Source organism: Martes martes (assembly GCF_963455335.1).
Source record: "Martes martes genome assembly, chromosome: 10".
Lineage (NCBI taxonomy): Eukaryota > Metazoa > Chordata > Mammalia > Carnivora > Mustelidae > Martes > Martes martes.
The window spans coordinates 12,122,723-12,141,758 of NC_137898.1; the positions used below are offsets into that span (position 1 = coordinate 12,122,723).

General features: G+C 37.0%; 1 protein-coding gene across 2 annotated transcripts in view; it reads right to left on the reverse strand.

Annotated features, from left to right (window-relative positions):
* ZFP91 (ZFP91 zinc finger protein, atypical E3 ubiquitin ligase) overlaps window positions 1-19,036 on the reverse strand; it is a 51,529-nt gene that overhangs the window by 8,705 nt on the left and 23,788 nt on the right. Inside the window, exons 3-8 of one of the 2 annotated variants that reach the window (XM_080816498.1) lie at window positions 4,149-4,361; window positions 3,969-4,005; window positions 3,044-3,148; window positions 2,399-2,533; window positions 1,578-1,628; window positions 1,078-1,156 (exon numbers count right to left, since the gene is read on the reverse strand). In XM_080816498.1, coding sequence (XP_080672624.1) covers window positions 1,078-1,156; window positions 1,578-1,628; window positions 2,399-2,533; window positions 3,044-3,148; window positions 3,969-4,005; window positions 4,149-4,361 — 620 coding nt within the window. The remainder of the gene's footprint in view (window positions 1-1,077; window positions 1,157-1,577; window positions 1,629-2,398; window positions 2,534-3,043; window positions 3,149-3,968; window positions 4,006-4,148; window positions 4,362-19,036) is intronic. The other variant, XM_080816499.1, reaches the window with a different exon arrangement.

Sequence of the window (19,036 nt, forward strand, 5' to 3'; positions counted from 1 at the left end):
GCTAAAGGGAAACCAAATACTCTGAATATTGGGGTGGGGGGGCGATAACAGTATAATAAAACAGTTAAGAACACAGGCTATGAAAGTAAGACAGACCTGGGTTCCAACCTGGGTCTGTCATTCACGAGCAGTGTGACCTCAGGAGATGTGCTTAAATACTGTGAGCTATAGTTTTCATGTGTAAAATGGAGGTAACTATAAGTGTCTCACAGCGTTACTGCGAGGATACAGAGATCACATGTTGTATGGTGCTTAGTTCAGCACACGGCATACAGTGGCAGGACAGAAGCAATCACTACTATCACAGAGACAGAATCAGGGTTAGGGTCTTAGTCTCACATTATCCTTGCTGCTAAACGAAAAATCAAACAGGCATTTCTTAAGCTTTGGCGATAAACATTTCACTTTCATGTTTTCTGCCAGACCTAAATATAAGCTGCATCTTTAATTCATTTAAAAAAAATCTACTAAAAAAACCCTAAAAATTAATTTTTTATTTCCTTTAAACATTATTTAAGAAATCACAGGTTAGAGTTGCTAAATTTATTTATTTATTTATTTTTAATTTTTTATTTATTTTCAGCGTAACAGTATTCATTGTTTTTTCACCACACCCAGTGCTCCGTGCAATCTGTGCCCTCCCCAATACCCACCACCTGGTTTCCCCAACCTCCCACCCCCCTGGCCCCTTCAAACCCTCAGGCTGTTTTTCAGAGTCCATAGTCTAGATTTATTTTTTAAAAATACACATTATAATAAAGTTTGTTCAACTGTGTCTTTAGCGTGTCGATACAATCATCTTTTTATATCAGCAGGATTTACAACATCACAATGGGAAACACTGGACTATTCCAAGATTCCAAGGAAATCCTTTATTTGACCTCATGTTGTTAGACATTTTTCTTTTAACACAATGACTAAAGTAATTTTACGCCTTTTTAAAGAAAGATTTTTCTCGACACTGTAACGGCAATGATAAAGCCTACACAAGTTCACAAATTATAGCATCTCATGAAATGTAAAGAACCAGTAATGGAACACAACCTGAAAGGCTGCCTTACATAACAATCTACGAACCTGCAAATAGCGAGGGTGAGCAAGAACAGTTCCACATCCTTCCATCTCACAACGGACATACTGGATTGGAGGCTTTTTTCTATTATCAATACGTAGGAGAAAAGTTAGCAAACAGAAGAGGCACTCTGCACAGTGGCTTAACTCAATGCACTACAGGGAAAAGCAATTTTATAGCATGAAGAATTAATATCTCTTTGCTAGTATACAGCCTGCACAGAATTTGCTGGAAATAACCAGAAACTACCAAATGTTTGATAAGTTTTAAAAAACAGCACAAAATAAACTAGTAACCCCCCAAAAGGTAAAGAAGTGTTAAGATTTTTAGAAACTTTTAGACCCTACAATGGAATAAAAACATAGGAATTCTGCATCAAGGACATTAGTAAAGTTGCATCTGAGAAATTTTTAAATAGCCATTCCTGCAGGGTAATTATGAGTAATTATGTGAGTAAAATGCTTACCAACAGGAATAAGGAACATATAGTAAGAATATAAATTACCTCCTTTTGGGTAATCGTGGACTTTTGTCATCTTTTCGCCTTCTTCCTCTCCTATAATTAAAGAACAGAGTAACTGTCCACATATTCCAGAATGAAGCTTACAGAGTGAAGGATGACTAAAGACATACACTCAAGATCAAAGAGCAGGTGGCAGAAACAGAGGATAACGCAGAACATATAGAGCCAAAAACATATCTTACAAGCCGAACAAAGATGTCATTCTGAAGTAATTTCACAGAAATAAATCTGCACTACAAGTTAAATATAAACCTATCACAAACTACACATTACTATGAAAGATTTGGATAAACCTCAAGGTTACTACCTGAAGAGTAGTTCCAGTAAAAACTCTATCACTTAATTTAAAAAGTAGAATAAAACAGTCTATTATCTAAAAACCCTAAGAATATAAACTATACTCTCCTTTTAATAGAACCAAAAAGACTAAACACTTAAAACAAATCTTATTTCTGCAACAGGCAATGACTGCTGGACAGGAAGTCAAGATTCTTCAATCACTTGCCCTCATTTGCCCTTCTTTTGAGGATTCACATTTGCCATACTTTTTCTTGCTATCTTTACTCGCTCTGCATCCCATTAGCTACTACTGTCCTGCCCACTCATTTAGACGTCTTTAAGTACTGCTCTGGATTAAATTTAAACTTTTCAAGCTTTTGAGAGAGCCTCTGCAATGAAACTGTCAGCTGCCTGACGCAGCAATATGCACCTGTCAATAGCCCTCCTCACACTCCCACTCTTTTCCCCACCAGTGGCTTCAAAATCTGTTAGGTTTCCATTTTTAGTAGTAATTGCCTACTCACTTCCTGGGAGGTTCCTCATCCTCCCTAATTTCATGCTCTTCTTCTTTCACCTCTACCTCTACTTCCACTTTGATTTCTTTCTTCTCCTTCTCTTCTTTCACCTTCCCTGATTTTCTCCGTGGTTTTGGGGTCTCCCTGAAAACACAAACACATTTCAACATTGGGATCCAGCAAAGGATCATTGCAAGGGAAACTGACATAAGGGTAAAATGTGCACTTATCATCGATTTATTGTAAAGTTATGATCCTTAGCTGATGAAATGTGATTTCCAGTCAACTGTTCCTCACGTGCACAGTAAAAGCCGTTAGGCTAACAATACCTGGGAATCAGAACTCAACTACAGTTGTAAAGAGAAAGACAAAAGTAAAAAAAAAACTCTAAGTATTCAGGCAACTGATATCTTGTTTCATCAAGATGAAGTATGAAGACATCCAAAAATTTGGATATGATAAAAATAAAGTTCTATAACTAGAAGACAGGGCTGGGAGAAGGAGTTATAAGAAAATGTTAAATACATGATTAATTACTCATTTAAAATTAAGTCTATACCCATTAGTTCAGCAACAAGGTGAAATAAAAACATGCAGCAGTGCTTTCCTAACTTATTTTTCATTGACATGTCTGCAGTAAAATCCAAGACGTGCCTCTCTAAGTGGGGTTTGTAGGTCTCGTCTCTTGGGTCATCTTTGAATGGTATTTCCTCTTCACTGATTAACATCTCTTCTTCCTCTTCTTCCTCCTCATCACTACTAAAAAGAAGCACATTTCTGGATTAGAAATTCTAGTTGTAAGGATTATATCCCACTGCATTTTATTTGCTAATTTATTTAGAGGTTGCCAAAGATTCACAGTAAGTTATCTAGAATTTTCATCCTTATTGTCTAACTGGACTGCAATCTAGCTGTTTTATCCTCACAATGGTAATTCTAACTAAAAATACATAAATCCTAGAAATACTATTCCTTTGTTAAATAAAGGTAAGGTGATGACTGCTCAATGTCACTAAGAGCTAAAATAACAAACAATAGCAGCAACAAAAACAACGGACCTTATATAGTGCCTGAGTGGTTCAGCTGGTAAGCGACCGAACCTTGATATCGGCTCAGGTCATGATCTCAGGGTCGAGACATGAAGCCCCACGTCAAGATTCTCTCTCCTTCTCCCTCTACCCTTGAACCACCCCCCCTCCCATTCTCCCTCTCTTAAAACAAAAACAAAAACAACGGACTTCATAATCCTGTATCTAGTAATCCAGTGATCTGCTTTACCAAAAAGATGAATAAGCCAAGAAAACAAAAATTCACAAGACTTACCATGGAATACAAATTTCAAAAATCCCACTCAAAACATCTACACTTCCCATCAGTGGCTAGCACAGAATAAGCCAGAATACAGAAAGTACTCAAGACCTGCTTTCAGAACTAAGGTAACTAAAGATTACATGGTTAACGCTCTAATCAAGAACAAAGTGACATCTAAACTAAATACCAAAACCAAAGTTAATTTTTTTAAAGGCTCAACGCTCTTTCAAGTAGAAAGCAACTTGATATGAAATATGAAGTTTCTTACCTAATGCCACCTGGAGACTGATGTTCTTCTGCTCCATCTGGAGAAAGAAAGCAGAACAAAATCTTTTCTTTATAAAGGAACTCCTGTATCACCATACCTACCGGTGAAAGGTAAGCTATTTTACATTTAAAAGGAGCAGGCAACCGGTTATTAAAGAACCATACTCCACGTATACTGTACCATAATCAAGCTGATCTGTATTTGGTTCTGACTTGCAGATGAGCTGCAATGAACCAGTCTTTGACCTAGAACTTCGGGTGTTCTCTGTGTCAAGATGCCGAGAAACAGATGTCCTGCTACTGCTGCGCCAGCCCCGGCTAGGCCTAGTTGCAGCAACGGAAACTTCCTGAGGGAGGGTAGAATCATCTTCTTCCTCTTTCTCTTCCTTAGGATCTAGATGAAAACATATACCATTACTTACGGTTAACCAATAACCATCTCAGTATACCTACTATTACAAATAAAAAGTTAATTAAAAAGAAGGTAAATTAATTTATTTTTCAGGAGAAAAGCCCCTCAGATTTTTATACTGAGATACCAGAAACAAGATGAGAGAAAACTTACCCTTACTGTCATTATTCTAAAACTTCCATGTGGTCAAGCAGCAGTTTTATATTGTAATATCTACTAAAAAATGGACTAAGAGAAGTATGCAAAATACACCCAATTCAATTCATGGGATTCTAACCTTTACATGCAAGACAAAAGAAACTAAATTAAGTGAGTGGTCAGCCAGACTTCTTGCAGAAGCACAAGAAACAAACAGTCACAGGTCCAGATGTTTTAGCAACTGAACAATGCTGAAGAAATTGCTAAAGAGGAATCCCATACTAAAAATGCCTTCCCTTGACTTTATTCAATAGTTCTTAGAACCACACCATGAGTGTGAATGGATCTATAGGGCAATCATGACAAGCCCTACTTTAGTCATCCTATGAGATGCTGTGCAAAGGTACACACACAATCTATCCCTGTTATCCTATATTTTCTTCATGCTTTGAAGGGTGAACGAAGTGAGGTAGGGCCATTCACTCCTGAGCAATAAATAAATAATAAAAAAGCTTAATACAACTTTCATCCCTAGAGTAACTTATTACTTATATATATGTTAGTATATTAAAAGTATATTTTGACTATGGGCAATTCTTTTAATACTCTCAGGATGTAAAAGGCCTAAGAACAATACAAAATTTAAGGTCTTAATACTGATACCTGTGACAATATAAACATAAAAGCAATTTTCTGCATGGCAAATCCCACTATAAGTCTAACAGCACAACAGAAAAAGAGCAGTTCGGTAAAAGCACATGGCTTTCACACAAACGAAAAGGTCAATCTTCTCATAATCGGAGAAACTCAAGTGAAAACGGTTAGTGTGATACCACTGTTCTTTATCATGCTGGCAATGATCCGAATGTTTGACAAGTGTGTATTAGGAAGGCTGGAGAAAAGAGTAACACAGATGATAGCACATGCACTGGCAAAACCTCTATGAAGGACAATTTGGCAGTATGTATCAAAATTATAAATGCACAACCTTTCACAGTAATTTCAACTACTAGGAATTTATCATACAGAATTATAATCACACTTATGAAATGACCTATGTATAGAGACAATCACTATACAATGTTTTTAGTAGTGAAAGAGCAGAAAACTAAACATCAGGAGGGGACAGCATGGAAATAACTCCATGATACTTTATTATATAATAAAACCCCACATCCATATAATATCCAAATATTATATAGGTATACATTTGTTTTATATATAGAAAAATAAATGTTATATATGTAAGACATATATCTTTTATACGGTAATACTTCCGGAAGGATGTACAAGAAATTGGTAAGTATTGGTTACTTACAGAGAAGGTCCAAAAATATGCCCAGTAATTCCTCAGTATCTACCCGAGGAAAATAAACTGGCACATGGAGGTTCATGTTTATAACAGCTAAAGAATGGAAATGACCTATCCCATTATCCTCTACAAGAAAATGTTCAAATAAACCATGGCATATTAGTGAGATGGAATATTAGGTATCTGCAAAGAATGACATGGAATTGCTGGTAAAAATACTATGTTAAACAGGGGCGCCTGGGTGGTTCAGTGGGTTAAAGCCGCTGCCTTCGGCTCGGGTCATGATCCCATCGTCCTGGGATCGAGCCCCGCATCGGGCTCTCTGCTCGGCGGGGGGCCTGCTTCCTCCTCTCTCTCTGCCTGCCTCTCTGCCTACTTGTGATCTCTGTCTGTCAAATAAATAAATAAAATCTTTAAAAAAAAAAATACTATGTTAAACAAAAATTAAGCAAAAAAAAAAAAAAAAAAAAAAAACAAACCCCATGAAACTATAACTTTTTTTTTTAAGATCTGAAAAATAAAGTTTCCTTCGCTGTGGAAGAAGGTGGTAAATGGGGGGGCCACCGCAGCTTTAACTATACTCTTTGAAAGTTTTATGAGAATATACTGAAGTAATGAAACAAAACTAGTTTGAAATGTAGAGAACAGCAGAGTGAACTCCTAATAACTGGACATAATTATTAAATTAGATATGCATTTCCTTTCAATTTTCCTTCCCACTCATTAGTGCCTTTCTCCTTGTTCTCATATCTGAGCTACTTTATTTATTTATTTATTTAAAAGATTTTATTTATTTATTCGACAGAGAGAAATCACAAGTAGGCAGAGAGGCAGGCAGAGAGAGAGGGAAGCAGGCTCCCCGCTGAGCAAGAGCCCAATGTGGGGCTTGATCCCAGGACCCTGAGATCATGACCTGAGCCGAAGGCAGAGGCTTTAACCCACTGAACCACCCAGGCGCCCTGAGCTACTTTAAGTATCAAGATAATGTAATAATAATAACAATAATAGTAAAAAGGTTAGAATCAAAAATATCTTCAGCTATATACAGTCCACAGTTTGGCTACTGTGGACACTGCTGCTATGAACATTGGGGTACAGATGGCCCTTCTTTTCACTACATCTGTTATCTTTGGGGTAAATATCCAGTAGTGCAATTGCAGGGTCACAGGGTAGCTCTATTTTTAATTTTTTGAGGAATCTCCACACTGTTTTCCAAAGTGTCTCTACCAACTTGCATTCCTGCCAACAGTTTAAGAGGGTTCCCCTTTCTCCACGTCCTCTCCAACATTTGTTGTTTCCTGTCTTGTTAATCTTTGCCATTCTAACTGGTGTAAGGCAGTATATCTCAATGTGGTTTTGATTTGAATTTCCCTGATGGCTAATGACGATGAACATTTTTTCATGTGTCTGTTGGCCATTTGTATGTCTTCACTGGAGAAGTGTCTATTCATGTCTTCTGCCCTTTTCTGACATGACTGTTTTTTTGGGTGTTGAGTTTGAGGAGTTCTTTACTCTTCAACAGACGAATGGATAAAGAAGATGTGGTCCATATATACAATGGAATATTACTCAGCCATCAGAAAGGATGAATACTCAACTTTTATATCAACATGGATGGGACTGGAGGAGATTATGCTGAGTGAAATAAGTCAAGCAGAGAAAGTCATTTACCATATGGTTTCACTTACTTGTGGAACATAAGGAATAACATGGAGGACATCAGAAGGAAAGGAAAAGTGAACTGGGGGAAATTGGAGGGGGAGATGAACCATGAGAGACTGTGGACTCTGAGAAACAAACAGGGTTTTAGAGGGGAGAGGAGTGCATGATGGGCAAGCCTGTGGGGGGTAATTAAGAAGGGCACATACTGCATGGAGAACTGGGTGTTGTACATAAACAATGAATCTTTGAACACCGAAAAAAAAAAAACAAAAACGAACAAATTATATACAGTCCAATGAGTTTTACCCGTAAAGTAATTGCAAGGCCAAAGACAACTTGTTCAAGATCACAAAGCTAGCTAAGAAGACTCAGATATAAAAATCATGTCTTGAGACTAGCAATCAAGAACTTCTCCATCTAGGTCATGGCTGCTTTTAAGATAATTTTTTCAGAGGGAACAATTCAACATCCTCTATAAAGAAGGATAAATAATAAGGAGTCTTCCTTTTTACTCAATACAACTACACTAATTTGGACTTTAAACCCACTCCATAACTTCCTGTAAAGGTTTTTCCTTCATGATGAAAGGATTATATGGCCACACCCTTTCCTGACCTCAATCAAATGATGACAATTTGATGAGAATTGTTTATACCTATAAATAAAGTATAATAGCCTATTTTATGAATACCACTCCATTCCTCCAAAACTCTAGTCTTAAAAAGACAGCAGCATTATCAGAAGCTGATGTCAGCAAAAATGTCCCTTAACAGAAACAAATATGCATTCATATGCATGCGTGTGCATGCACATACATATACACACCAGAATCAACTTTGTAAAAAAACTCTGGTTTTAGGCAACCAAGTGAACACTAAAAAAAATAAATAAATTAAAAAAAAAAAAAAGAAAGAGTTAAACAAGACATTTAAGCAAATCTTGATCAAATCACTCACTAAACACAAGCTAAAGGAAAAAGACTTTAGAGATGACAGAAAACAAAGACTAATTTTTAAAATATGCTCAAAAAAGCTAAAGGCTTTAAAACATTGACAAATAACTAACAGCAATCATAATAACATCTTAACAAATAGAGAATGTCAATAAAGAGGTGGTAATTATAAAAAACAAAATCTGGAGCTGAAAAACAAATGAAATGAAAAATTCACTCGAGGATCTAACAGATTTGAGGAGAACAGACAAATTGGCAACCTTTAAGACAGGTCAAGTAAGAGTATCCAGTCCAAAGGACAGAAAGAAAACAGAGCCTAAGATACCCATGGGACCATTAAACGTAGTGACATATACATGAGTCTCAGGAGAGTGCAGAGAATGGAACAGAAAGACTATTTGAAAAAAAATAAAGGCCAAAAGTTTCTCAAAATTAGTAAGACATTAATCTACACAAACAAGAAGCTCCACAAGCTCCAAACTCCAGTAGGACAAATTCTGTGAAACTGAATTAAGGAAACATATTTACAGTGGAGTTGGCTGGCCAGAAAGTGGAGTTCTCATGCCATACCATTTGTTGCAATCCTTTGCAGACCCAAGAGAAAGAAGCCCAATCTACTATCCCAGCAGGAGGAAGGAAGATTTTTTTCCTTGCTTGGCAACAGCCCAGGCAATGAGACACAGTCACAACTCAGCCAATGAAAGTCTAATACATTTCAAACTCCTAGTTTACTCCAATGGACTTTGTGTTTATAACAGCTCCCTACCTCCCACCCCCAACCAAAAGTTCCTCTCCTTTGTTCACAGGACTTGCTTATGGCTTTTGTTATTGCTTGCTTGTCCAGAATTCTAATTCCTTTGCTATTCCTGAATAAACCTATTTTGCTGGTAAAATAATTGGCTGTTTTACTTTTAAGGTCAATGACTCAAGAGATCCACACCAAGACACATTACAATCAAACTGCCAAAAGCCAAAGATAACCTTGAAAACCGAAAGAGAAATGACTCATCAGGTATAAGAAATGCTCAATATGATTAACAGCCTATTGCTCATCAGAAACTAGAGACCAGAAGGTAGAGGGATTCCATATATAAAGTGGTAATGTCAAGCAAGAAATCTATATCTGGCAAATTACCCTTTCAAAATGGAGACATTCTCAGATAAAAGCAGAATTTGTTGCTAGTAAGATCTGCCCAACAAAAAATGCTATAGGGAGTCCTCCAGGCTGAAAGGACACTAGGAAGTAACACAAAGATGTATGAGGAAATAAAAACACTGTGGTTACATAAATAAATATAAAACAGTATTATTGTGTTTTTGATTTGTAATGCCTCATTTTTCCCCTACATGGCTTAAAAGTTGGGTATATATAAAACAGTAATTAAAAACCTATTTTAATGGGCACACAATATAGAAAGATTCCAAGTACTGGTATCTTTTTGCTTAACAATTCATTTCTTAATTTATCTAATTCCTCTCATTTTTAGTATGAAGTGATAAGAAGAAACCAGACTGCACTTACCACACATAGCTTGGAAATCTTCTCAGCTAAGTATACAAGTTCCTCACTTAGAAGTTCTACTTTCCACCCAAGAGAACATAATTCAGCTAAGTTATCTGCCACTTTATAGCAAGGATCACCTTGCCTCCACTGCCCATCAACATGTCTATCATTTCCTTCTAAGGCCTCCCCAAATTACTTTTCACATCTGTATTTCTGCCAACCTTTTTTAAAGGCAATTGAGGCTGCTTTATGATTAACTGCCTTAAAATTCCCCCAGGTACTAGCCATTAACCCAAACCATTTCCACATTTTCAGGTATTTTGTTGCAGCAACACACCACTTCCAGTACCAAACTCTGTATTTGTTTCCTAGGACTTCCATAACAAATTACCACAAAGACCTATTTATCTGCAAAGATTCTATTTCAAATACATTACATTCTCAAGTATTCAACATCTTTTTGGGGGAAACAATTCAACCCAAGGCAAGTGACTCTACTAATAGAAGACAAGCTAGACTTCAAGTCAAAAACTGTTATGAGACAAAAAAGGACACTGTATATCAATAAAAGGGTCAATCAAGAAGCTATAAGGATTATAAATATATACAAACCTAATATATGAAGGAAAAAATGACAGAATTGAAGGGAGAAATACCCAGTACCAAAGTAAGAGAGAGACTTACTTTCAGTAATGAATAGAGTAACTAGTCAGAAGTCCAGTTAGGAAATAAAGGACTTGAGCAATCCTGTGAAAAAATTAGACCTAACAGAGAGATAAAAAATACTTCACACAAAACCAGAATACACAGTCTTCTCAAGTACACACAGAAGATTCTCCAGGAAAGACCATATGCTAGCCACAAAACAAGTCTCAAGAAATTTAAAAAGATCATATAAAGAATGTTCTCTGATCACAGTGGAATAAAACTAGAAATCAGCAGCAGAAAGAAAATTAGAAAATTCACAAATATGTGGAAATTAAACAATTATACTCTTCAAACAAATAGGTTAAAGAAATCATAAAGGAAATTAGAAAACACTTAAAGATGAGTAAAAAGGAAAACACAAGATACCATAACTTACAAGCTGCAGCAAAAGCAATGCTTGGGGAGAAATTTATAGCCATAAATGCCTACATTAAAATAGGAAAAAAAAAAACACAAAAAAACAACCAAACACATGGCAAATCAATAATTTACACCTTAAAGAAAAAAGGGAAAAAAGGAAGTCAAAGCTGTGGAAGGAAGGAAATAAAGATTAAAGCAGAGATAAATAAAATAGAAACCAACAGAGAAAAATCCATAAAACTGGAAGTTGGTTATTTGGAAAGGTTAACAAATTGAAACCTTTAGCTAAACTTAAAAAAAAAAACCCCACAAAACTCAAATTACTAAAATTGGAAATTAAAGTGAAGACCTTATTACTGGCCTTATAGAAATAAAAAGGATTGAGAACATAATTAACAATTATATGCAAACAAAATGAGATAACCTACATGAAATAAACACCTAGACACACACTAAAAAACTCAAGATGAAACAGAAACCTGAACATATAACAAGTGAAAACAAAGAATCAGTAATCAAAAACCTCCCAAAGAACATCATCAACCAAAGCCAAACTATGGAAAAAGCCTAAATGTCCATGAACTGATGAATGGATGAAGAAGATGTGGTATGTGCTATGACCCAGCAATCACACTACTGGGTATTTACCCTAAAGATACAAATGTAGTGATCTGAAAGGGCACCATGGACCCAAATGTTTATAGCACCAATGTCCACAATAGTCAAACTATGGAAAGAACCTAGATATCCATCAACAGATGAATGGATAAAATGTGACTGATATATAATGGAATACTATGCACCCATCAAAAACTCCAAAAACTTGCCATTTGCAACAATGTGGATGGAACTAGAGGGTATTATGCTAAGCGAAATAAGTCAATCAGAGAAAGACAATTATCATATGATCTCTCTGATATGAGGAATTTGAGAGGCAGGGTGAGGGATCGTGGTGGGTAGGGAGGGAAAAATGAAACAAGATGGGACCCGGGAGGGAGACAAACCATTAAGAGACTCTTAACCTCAGGAAACAAACTGAGGGTTGCTGGGGGGTAGTAGGGGAGGAATAGGGTGGCTGGGTTATGGACATTGGGGAGGGTATGTGCTATGGTGACTGCTCTGAAATGTGTTAAGACCGATGATTCACAGACCTAAGGCAAATAATACATAATATGTTAATAAAAAATGTGGTATGTGTATATATGTATTTGTATACACACACACACACACACTGAAGTATTACTCAGCCATCAAAATGAATGAATTCTTGCCATTTGCAATGACATGGATGGAGCTAGAGTGTTATGCTCAACAAAGTAAGTTAGAGAAGGACAAATACCATATGATTCCACTCATATGTGGAATTTAAGAAACAAAATAGATGAACATATGGGAAGGGGTAAAAAAAGGGGGGGGGAAGCATATCTTAAGAGACTCAACTAGAGAGAACAAACTGAGGGTTCATGAAAGGAGGTGGGTGGGGGATGGGCTAAATGGGTGATGGGTTTTAAGAAGGGCACATGATATAATGAGCACTGAGTGTTTTAAGTGATGAATCACTGAATTCTACATCTGAACCAACATTACACTATATGTTAACTAACTAGAATTTAAATAAAAATTTGAGACAAAAAAATAAATAAAATGATGACTTCCATAAAGTACCTTCCAATGGTGGGGGGGAAAGCCCAGGAGCAGAGGTTTCACTGGTGACTTCTACCAATCATTTAAAGAATTAACACTAACCCCTTACCAAGTTCTTCCAAAAAAATGAAAGAGGGAACCATTTACTTCTTGATTCATTCTGTAAGGCTATCATTACTCTGATACCAAAGACAAAGACACGACAAGAAAACAACTCAACAACTTCCCTTGCAAACCAAAGTAAGCAGTGCATTAAGACTGTAGGATTTTAACACTAAGATCTGATGGCATGTATTCTAGGATTATGAGGGTGGTTCAGCATACAAAAATCAACTGTTATAATATACCACACATTAACAGAATGTAAAATACCACAATCATCCCAAATAATGTAGAAAAAGCATTTAACATAATTCAGAGGACTTTCATGGTAAGAACACACAGCAAACTAGGAACAGAATGAAACTTCTTCAACCCGATAGAGGGCACTTACCAAAACCGCAGAGCTAACATATTCAATGGTAAAAGACTGAAAGCTCTTTCCCAAAGATCAGAAACAAGACAAGGATGTCCCCCCTTTCTCCATTTCTTTCAAAGCTGTACTGGAAGTTCTAGCCAGAGCCACTAGTTAAGGTGGCGGGGAGAAGCCACACAAATTGAAAAGAAAGAGATAAAACTACCTCTATTAGCAGAAGAAATGATCTTATTTCAAAAAAAAATTCTGAAGATTCTGCAAAACTTTTAAACATAACAGACAAATTTAGTGAAGTTGCAGAATACAAGATCAACACACAAAAATATTTTGTTTTGGGCGCCTGAGTGGCTCAGTGGGTTAAGCCTCTGCCTTCAGCTCAGGTCATGATCTCAGGGTCCTGGGATCGAGTCCCGCATCAGGCTCTCTGCTCCGCAGGAAGCCTGCTACCCTCTATCTCTCTGCCTGTCTATCCTCTCTCTGTCCTACATGTGACCTCTCTCTCTGTCAAATAAATAAATAATCTTAAAAAAAATATTTTGTTTTAAATATACCATCAATGAGTAATTAAAAAAGGGAAATAAGAAGACAATTCCATTTACAATTAAATTAAAAACAGTAAAATACTTAAATACAGGTAAGATGTTAATAGTCCCCAAATTGATCTACAGATTAAATACAATCCCTATCAAAGTCCCAGCTTCCTTTTTTGCAGAAACTGACAACCTAATCCTAAAATTCATATGAAAATTTAAAGGACCCAGATCATCCAAAACAATCTTGAAAAAGACGCACTTTGCTCATCCCAGTCTCACAATTTACAACTCACAACAAAGCTCACAACAAGGCACCTGGATGGCTCAGTTCATTAAGCGACCGCCTTCTGTTCATGTCATGATCCCAGCGTCCTGGGATGGAGCCCTGAGTTGTGCTCCCTGTTCAGCGGGGAGTCTGCTTCTCCCTCTCCCTCTGCCGTTCCACCTACCTGTGCTAGCGTGTGCTCTCTCTCTCTAATGAATAAATAAAATCTTAAACACCCTCCACCCCCACCCCCCGCACACAAAGAACAAACAAAAAAAACCAAAGCTGCAGTAATCAATCAGTACCACAGTGTGGTACTGGTGTAAGGACAGACAAAATGACCAAAGGAACTGAATTCAGAGTCTATATAAACCCATACATTTATGGTCAACTGATTTTCAACAAGTTTGCTGAGACCATTAGTGGAGAGAGAACAGTCTCCTCAACGAGTGCTGGGACAACTACATATCCACATGCAAAGAACAAAGTTGAACCCTTACTTTATGCCGTATATAAATATTAACTCAAAATGGATCAATGTCCTAAATATAAGAGCTAATGCTAAAAAACCCTTAGAAGAAAAACCGACAGAATGGGAGAAAATTACTTCCAGGCATTATATCTAATAAGAGTCTACTATTCAGACTATATAAAGAACTCTCGGCTCAACAAAAGGACGAACACCAACTAAAAAATGAGCAAAGGTCTTTAAGACATTTCTCCAAAGACACAAATGGCGAAAGAACATACACAAAAACATGCTCAATATAAATAATTTATGAGATGCAAATAAAAACCATAGTGAGATTACCATTTCACACTAACTAGGATAGCTTTAGTAATAACTTAAAAAAAACAAAACCCCAAAATAACAATTGTTGGAGAGATGTGGAGAAACTACAACTCTTGTACAGTGCTGGTGGGAATGTAAAAGGCTACAGCCACTGTGGAAAACAGGCAGTTCCTCAAAAACAAACATAAAATTACCATATAACCCAGCATTTCCACTCCTAGGGATGGTCCCTCAAAATTGAAAACAGGTATCCAAACACACACTTGTACATGAATGTTCATTTCAGTATAATTCACAGAAGCCAAAATGTGAAAATAATCCAAATGTTCATCAAACACTGAACAGAAACAAAATGAAGTATATCCATACAGGAGCATATTACTCATAAAAAGGAATGAAATACTAACATGTATTAACACATGCTACAATATGGATGAACCTTGAAAGTACCATGCAATATAACAGAAGGAGACATGAAAGTCTTATGCAGGAGTCCACTTACACAAAATATTCAGAATAGGTAAATTCAAATTAATGTTTTTTTTTTTCAAATTAATGTTTTAAGATAAATGAGGTAAAAGCAGATTATCTTTGTTAGAAGCTAAGGAGAGAGGGGTAATAGGGAATGACTATTTTTAATGGCCTTGGGGTCCAGTTTGGTGGGGATAAAAATGTTTGGAACTAGATGGAAATGATGCTGTATAACATTATAAATGTATTAAATGTCACTAAACTATATGCTTTAAAATGGTTAATATTGGGGCACCTGGGTGGCAAAGTCAGTTAATTAAGCACCACAGTCTGATTTCAGTTCAGGTCATGATCTCAGGGTTGTGAGATAGAGCCTGAAGACAGGTTCCACAGAAGATGTGGAGCCTGCTTGAGATTCCTCTGATCTCCCCCCTGCTCTCTTTTTCTCTCTCTAAAAAAATAAAATAAAATAGCTAAGTTTGTTAATTTAATCTAAAAAAATCCCAAAAGGCAATGTCAGTCTCCAACACCAGAAACTGACAACCAATGGATAATCCATATATTAGGATAAACTATCATGACCAGATAGAATGGAACCAAGTTTCTTTTGCATGGCACTTTAAAGACAATTTCTGGGGTGCCTGGGTGGCTCAGTGGGTTAAGCCTCTGCCTTCAGCTCAGGTCATGGTCTCAGGGTCCTGGGATGGAGGCCTGCATTGGGCTCTCTGCTCAGCAGGGAGCCTGCTTCCCCCTGTCCTCTCTTGCCTGCCTCTCTGCCCACTTGCGATCTCTGTCAAATAAATAAATAAAATCTTAAAAAAAAAAAAAAGATAATTTCTAGCTGTTTCTCATAATAGCAGTTGACGGGCTCCTTGATATATAATAAGAAAGAAGAAAAAAACCCCACAATAGTCTAAGTGAAGGAAGACATCAAGTAAACTACTGTCTGAGCAACATAACATGTAGGCACAGAGAATATAACCACATTCTTGAAAGAGGAAGAAGGGACAAAGAAGGAATGGTTGATACTAAAATAAAGATAAAAAGATACTGACACTAACGGCAGGAAAGTTACTCCTAATTCTTTTGGGTAGCAAAAGATGAAATGTAACAGTAATTTATCTCAATCCTACAGCAACGGATAATTCTTTCAAAATAACCTAACTCATCAAATTACAAAAGATGAGAGCTACTTCACCATGATAAAACACTTCAAGTTAGATGGGCTATCCTAGTATGATCTAGTTCTCCTTCAGACTGCCCTGGTTTTCTAACTGAAGCTTAGAGAAATTAAATGACTTGTTCAAGATTACAAAGCTAACACTGATTGTGGGGTAAAAACAGGGAATACTTGGTAAACTGGAAAGAAATCACAATAAAATTCTTCTCATTTCTATTTAAATATTCACATTTTTTGTCTGGAAAACTGAAAAATACTTGACAATTATTAAGTGCCTGACAGTTCAAATTTAGTTCCATAACTCTGTCAAGTAATTTTTATTCTTGTTTGTATAGATGAGGAAAGCAAGTAACTAACATTCCCAGCCTCACAAATTAAGCTGCAGAGTTGGGATTTGAAGCCAGATATATCTAAGTTCAAAGTCTGTATTCTTTCTGTTATACCACTCCCAACCATATAAAAGAGAAATAGGAAAAGTGCCAGTGAAGAGCTTTATTCAGATTTGGCTCACAACCACTCAGCAGAAAGTTCAAGGTGTCAAAAGAGGGTCTCATTTATGCAATAAACTGGCTTAAAGACCACAAGAATTATTCCATGAAAGTGAATTTTTAATCTAAAACTGCACATAATTATTTGTTTCAAAACAGAGAAATAGAAGGACTATTTTATGATTAAACACCAGGGGCGCCTGGGTGGCTCAGTGGGTTAAAGCCTCTGCCTTCGGCTCAGGTCATGATCTTAGGGTCCTGGGATCAAGCCCCACATCGGGCTCTCTGCTCAGCAGGGGAGCCTGCTTCCTCCCTCTCTCTCTCTGCCTGCCTCTCTGCCTACTTGTGATCTCTGTCAAATAAATAAAATCTTAAAAAAACAAAACAAAACAAAACAAAAACCCAGAACAAAGCTGAGAGATTTTCAAATTTCAATTAGGAAATTAAATGATTAGTATATTTCAATCTGATTTACTTTTATTTTTTTTAAAGATTTTATTTATTTATTTGACAGAGAGAGAGAGTGTGCACAAGTGGGCAGAGCGCCAGGCAGAGGGAAAGAAGTAGAAGCAAGCTCTCTGCTGAGCAGGGAGCCTGATGCGGGGCCTGATCCCAATGGGATCATGACCTAAGCCAAAGCCAGCCGCTTGACTGACTGAGCCACCCAGGAGCCCCTGGTTTACTCATTTTTAAAACAACAAGACTATGTGTATATGTGTGTGTGTGTGTGTGCACGCGCTTATGTGTTAATACTTGGATTTTTCTTTCTTGTTCCAGTCATTTTCCTCACTACTTACTGTATCTATGCTTTTATTTTCTTTCTTACCTATTCCTATACCTTACCCATTCTTTCTTACCTATTCACTGGAACACCAAGAGAAAGAAAATAAAGGTTAAAAAAATACTAATGAGCATTTATAAAATTTCTATGGATCTTAAAATTTCCGGTCAAAAAATGAGAATCACAAACTAAGCTATTAATTTTCAAAGTACAGGCATTAGTTGAATTAGTTCTGTCTCTTAAAAACATTAAGTTAAGGGACTTTGCTTAGGGCCACCTGGGTGGCTCATTGGGTTAAAGCCTCTGCCTTCGGCTCAGGTCATGATCACCGGGTCCTGGGATTGAGCCCCGAGTCAGGCTCTCTGCTCAGCGGGGAGCCTGCTTCCTCCTCTCCCTCTGCCTGCCTCTCTGCCTACTTATGATCTCTGTCAAAGAAAGAAAGAAAATCTTAAAAAAAAAGAGAGAGATAGAGAGAGAGAGAGACTTTGCTTAGATACAGGTTTGAGAAAAGGATGTATTGAAAGGATATATTCTTAATACTGTCACTTTGAAAACTAGTGTTCATTAACTGAATAGTCGCTATAGCTCAAAATTTAACATTTAAATTTGAATAAATATGGTTGGACTCTGAAGGATGAGTAAGTGCTATCTAGGTGATAGATGGGAAGAAGGAAGGAAGAGCATGTGCAAATGTCATGAGATGTGGATGGAAAGTAAGACCAATATGACTGGAGCAGAGAGAATAGGCCAGAAACTGTCATTTATACCATTGCCGAAAAGGCAGGAAAATGTCTAATAAATAAGGTCCTTGGGAAGACTGGGTGGCTTACAGTGGGTTAAGCGTCCAACTTTTGATTCTGGCTCAGGTCATGATCTCAGGGTCACGAGATGGAGCCCCGGGTTGAGCCTTGCATGGGGCTCTGTGCTCAGCATGGAGTCTGCTTGAGATTCTCTCTCCCTCTGCTCTCCCACCTCCCCCCTGCTCAAGTGCTTTCTGTTTCAAATAAATCTTAAAAAAAAAAAAAAAAAATCAAAGATCCTTGAAGGATTTTAGATTTTATCCTAATAGCCACAGAAAGCCAGAGGAAGAATTTAAGTTGAAATGTGGCATGATGACATTTGCAATTTTAATGTTCACTCTGACTGCAGGCTACAGAATGACCTGTGTGGGGCGGAAGAGTGAATTCAAAGAGATCTAGTTAAAAGTCTACTGCAATAGACTAGGCAACAAACAGCTTGAAAAAAGAGTAATAGCACTGGAGATCTGCAAAATACTTAGGAGAGAGACCACAGAGGACTAAAGAATGACTTCATAAAAAGACAAAGAGGGACAGAAAGAGATCGTGGATTTAGTTTCTAGATTTATGACCTGGACAACTGGACAGATGGTG